Raw genomic sequence first — 3,257 nt, forward strand, 5'->3', positions numbered from 1 at the left:
AAAATGGGCGTGGTCTGTCCCCACGTGCCCCCAGCCGGCAAGAACACGACAGACGAGGAGCTGGAGGAGATGCTGGAGAGCGGGAACCCCTCCATCTTCACCTCGGGGGTGAGCGACACCACGATGGGGGGACACCAGGGGACACACACTGCAAGGGGGGGGTGCCAGGACCCCCCCCCACCTCAACTGACGACCACCCCCCCCCAACCCCGGTTCCGTTACAGATCATGGACTCGCAGATCTCCAAGCAGGCGCTGAGCGAGATTGAGGGGCGGCACAAGGACATTGTGCGGCTGGAGAGCAGCATCAAGGAGCTGCACGACATGTTCGTCGACATCGCCATGCTGGTGGAGAACCAGGTACGGGGGGCACGGGGAACACCCCTTCCTCCGGGGACCTGTGCATGGGGTTGTGGGGACAAGAGGCACCTGTGCGTGGGGACAAGAAGGGACCTGAGCATGGGGTTCATGGGGACAAGAAGGGACCTGTGTATGGGGACAAGAAGGGACCTGAGCATGGGGTTCATGGGGACAAGAAGGGACCTGTGTATGGGGACAAGAAGGGACCTGAGCATGGGGACAGGAAGGGATCTGTTCAAGGGCTGCATGGGGACAACCAGGGACCTGTGCATGGGGACAAGAAGGGAGCTGAGCATGGGGACAAGCAGGGACCTGTTCAAGGACTGCATGGGGATCATCAGGGACCTGTGTATAGGGACAAGAAGGGACCTGAGCATGGGTTTCATGGGGACAAGAAGGGACCTGTTCAAGGGGTGCATGGGTATCATCAGGGACCTGTGTATGGGGACAAGAAGGGATCTGAGCATGGGGACAAGCAGGGATCTGTGTATGGGGACAAGAAGGGACCTGTGTATGGGGACAAGCAGGGATCTGTGTATGGGGACAAGCAGGGATCTGTGTATGGGGACAAGCAGGGATCTGTGTATGGGGACAAGCAGGGATCTGTGTATGGGGACAAGCAGGGATCTGTGTATGGGGACAAGCAGGGATCTGTGTATGGGGACAAGCAGGGATCTGTGTATGGGGACAAGCAGGGATCTGTGTATGGGGACAAGCAGGGATCTGTGTATGGGGACAAGCAGGGATCTGTGTATGGGGACAAGCAGGGATCTGTGTATGGGGACAAGCAGGGATCTGTGTATGGGGACAAGCAGGGATCTGTGTATGGGGACAAGAAGGGACCTGTTCAAGGGCTGCATGGGGACAACCAGAGACCTGTGTATGGGGACAAGCAGGGACCTGTGCATGGGGACAAGAAGGGACCTGTGCATGAGCTGCATGGGGACAAGCAGGGACCTGTGCATGGGGACAAACAGGGAACTGTGCATGGGGACAAGAAGGGACCTGAGCATCTTCGTGGAACGGGCCGTGGCCGACACCAAAAAGGCCGTGAAGTACCAAAGTGAGGCCAGGAGGGTGAGCCGGACCGACGGCCCTGGTGTCCCCCAGTGTCCCCTCCATAGGCAGGTGCCTGTGCATGGGGACAAGAAGGGACCTGTTCAAGGGCTGCATGGGGATCATCAGGGACCTGTGCATGGGGACAAGAAAGGACCTGAGCATGAGCTGCATGGGGACAAGAAGGGACCCGAGCATGGGGACAAACAGGGACCTGTGCATGAGCTGCATGGGGACAAGAAGGGACCTGTGTATGGGGACAAAAAGGGACCTCAGCATGGGGACAAGAAAGAGCCTGTGGAAGGGAATTTGTGGGGACAAGAAGGGACCTGTGCATGAGCTGCATGGGGACAAGCAGGGACCTGTGTATGGGGACAAGAAGGGACCTGTGTATGGGGACAAGAAGGGACCTAAGCATGGGGACGAGAAGGAGCCTGTGGAAGGCAATTCATGGGGACAAGAAGGGATCTGTGCATGAGCTGCATGGGGACAAACAGGGACCTGAGCATGGGGACAAAAAAGGACCTGTGCATGGGGACACAAAGGAGCCTGTGGAAGGGAATTCATGGGGACAAGCAGGGACCTGTGCATGGGGACAAGAAAGGACCTGAGCATGGGGACAAGAAGGAACCTCTTCAAGGGCTGCATGGGGACAAGAAGGAGCCTGTGGAAGGGAATTCATGGGGACAAGCAGGGACCTGTGCATGGGGACAAGAAAGGACCTGAGCATGGGGACAAGAAGGAACCTCTTCAAGGGCTGCATGGGGACAAGAAGGAGCCTGTGGAAGGGAATTCATGGGGACAAGCAGGGACCTGTGCATGGGGACAAGAAAGGACCTGAGCATGGGGACAAGAAGGAACCTCTTCAAGGGCTGCATGGGGACAAGAAGGAGCCTGTGGAAGGGAATTCATGGGGACAAGAAGGGACTTGAGCATGGGCTGCGTGGGGACAAGCTGGGACAAATGCACAGGCTGCACGGGGACGAGCAGGGACCTTGCACGAAGCCACCCGGGGACTGGCACTCCGGGCTGCACAGGGCTCCATGGGGACACGGGGTGGCACGGAGCCACGTGGGCACCTTCCTGGGGCCACCCAGGGCACCACAGGGCCCGGTGCAGGGTGATCCTGCCACGGAGCCACGTGGGGCTGGGTGGTGACCAGCGCACAGGTCCCCATGGGGCCACCCAGCACCCAAACCTGGGGTGTGGGGGGGTGTTGGGGGGGGGGGGGAGGGAGGGGTGGGGGGGGGGGGGAAGGCAGAGGTGTGCCCCACACCGTGGGGGTCCCGTCCCCTCTCTCAGCCCCTCTCTGTCCCCCTCCCCATGCAATGCGAGGAGCCACTGTGTGCACCGGGGACGGGTGAGTACCTGCACCGTGGGCTTGGGGCTTGTGCCACCTGCCTTGGGGGGCCGTGCCACGAGCCGTGGGGGTCCCTGCTGAGCGTGTCCCCTCTCCTGTCCCCACAGGGTGGGCTCCTGGATAACGTGGAGCAGTACGTGTTGCACACCAGCGAGCACGTGGAGCAGGCAAACGAGGGGGTCAAGAAAGCTCTTCTATACCAGGGCCAGAGGCGCAAGGTGGGTGGGAGGGTGTCCTCAGTGTGTCCCCTCCCTGGTCCCCCCCGGGGTCTTTCTCTCTCTCTCTCTGCCTTCTCCCTGCTGCTGCCCCTTTCTCCCCCCGTCCCTGGGGTCCCCCCCCCGCACCCCGTAGGGAGCCATGATCGACCGCATCGAGAACAACATGGACCAGTCCGTCGGCTTCGTGGAACGGGCCGTGGCCGACACCAAAAAGGCCGTGAAGTACCAAAGTGAGGCCAGGAGGGTGAGCCGGACCGACGGCCC

General features: G+C 60.8%; 1 protein-coding gene across 3 annotated transcripts in view; it reads left to right on the top strand.

Moving 5' to 3' along the window:
• STX3 (syntaxin 3) overlaps positions 1–3,257 on the top strand; it is a 13,698-nt gene that overhangs the window by 6,058 nt on the left and 4,383 nt on the right. Inside the window, exons 7-10 of one of the 3 annotated variants that reach the window (XM_014948888.1) lie at positions 35–108; positions 225–359; positions 2,883–2,993; positions 3,127–3,237. In XM_014948888.1, coding sequence (XP_014804374.1) covers positions 35–108; positions 225–359; positions 2,883–2,993; positions 3,127–3,237 — 431 coding nt within the window. The remainder of the gene's footprint in view (positions 1–34; positions 109–224; positions 360–2,882; positions 2,994–3,126; positions 3,238–3,257) is intronic. The other 2 variants (XM_014948887.1, XM_014948886.1) reach the window with 2 other exon arrangements.

Source organism: Calidris pugnax, unplaced genomic scaffold (genome assembly GCF_001431845.1).
Source record: "Calidris pugnax isolate Ruff unplaced genomic scaffold, ASM143184v1 scaffold107, whole genome shotgun sequence".
NCBI classification, from domain to species: Eukaryota; Metazoa; Chordata; class Aves; order Charadriiformes; family Scolopacidae; genus Calidris; species Calidris pugnax.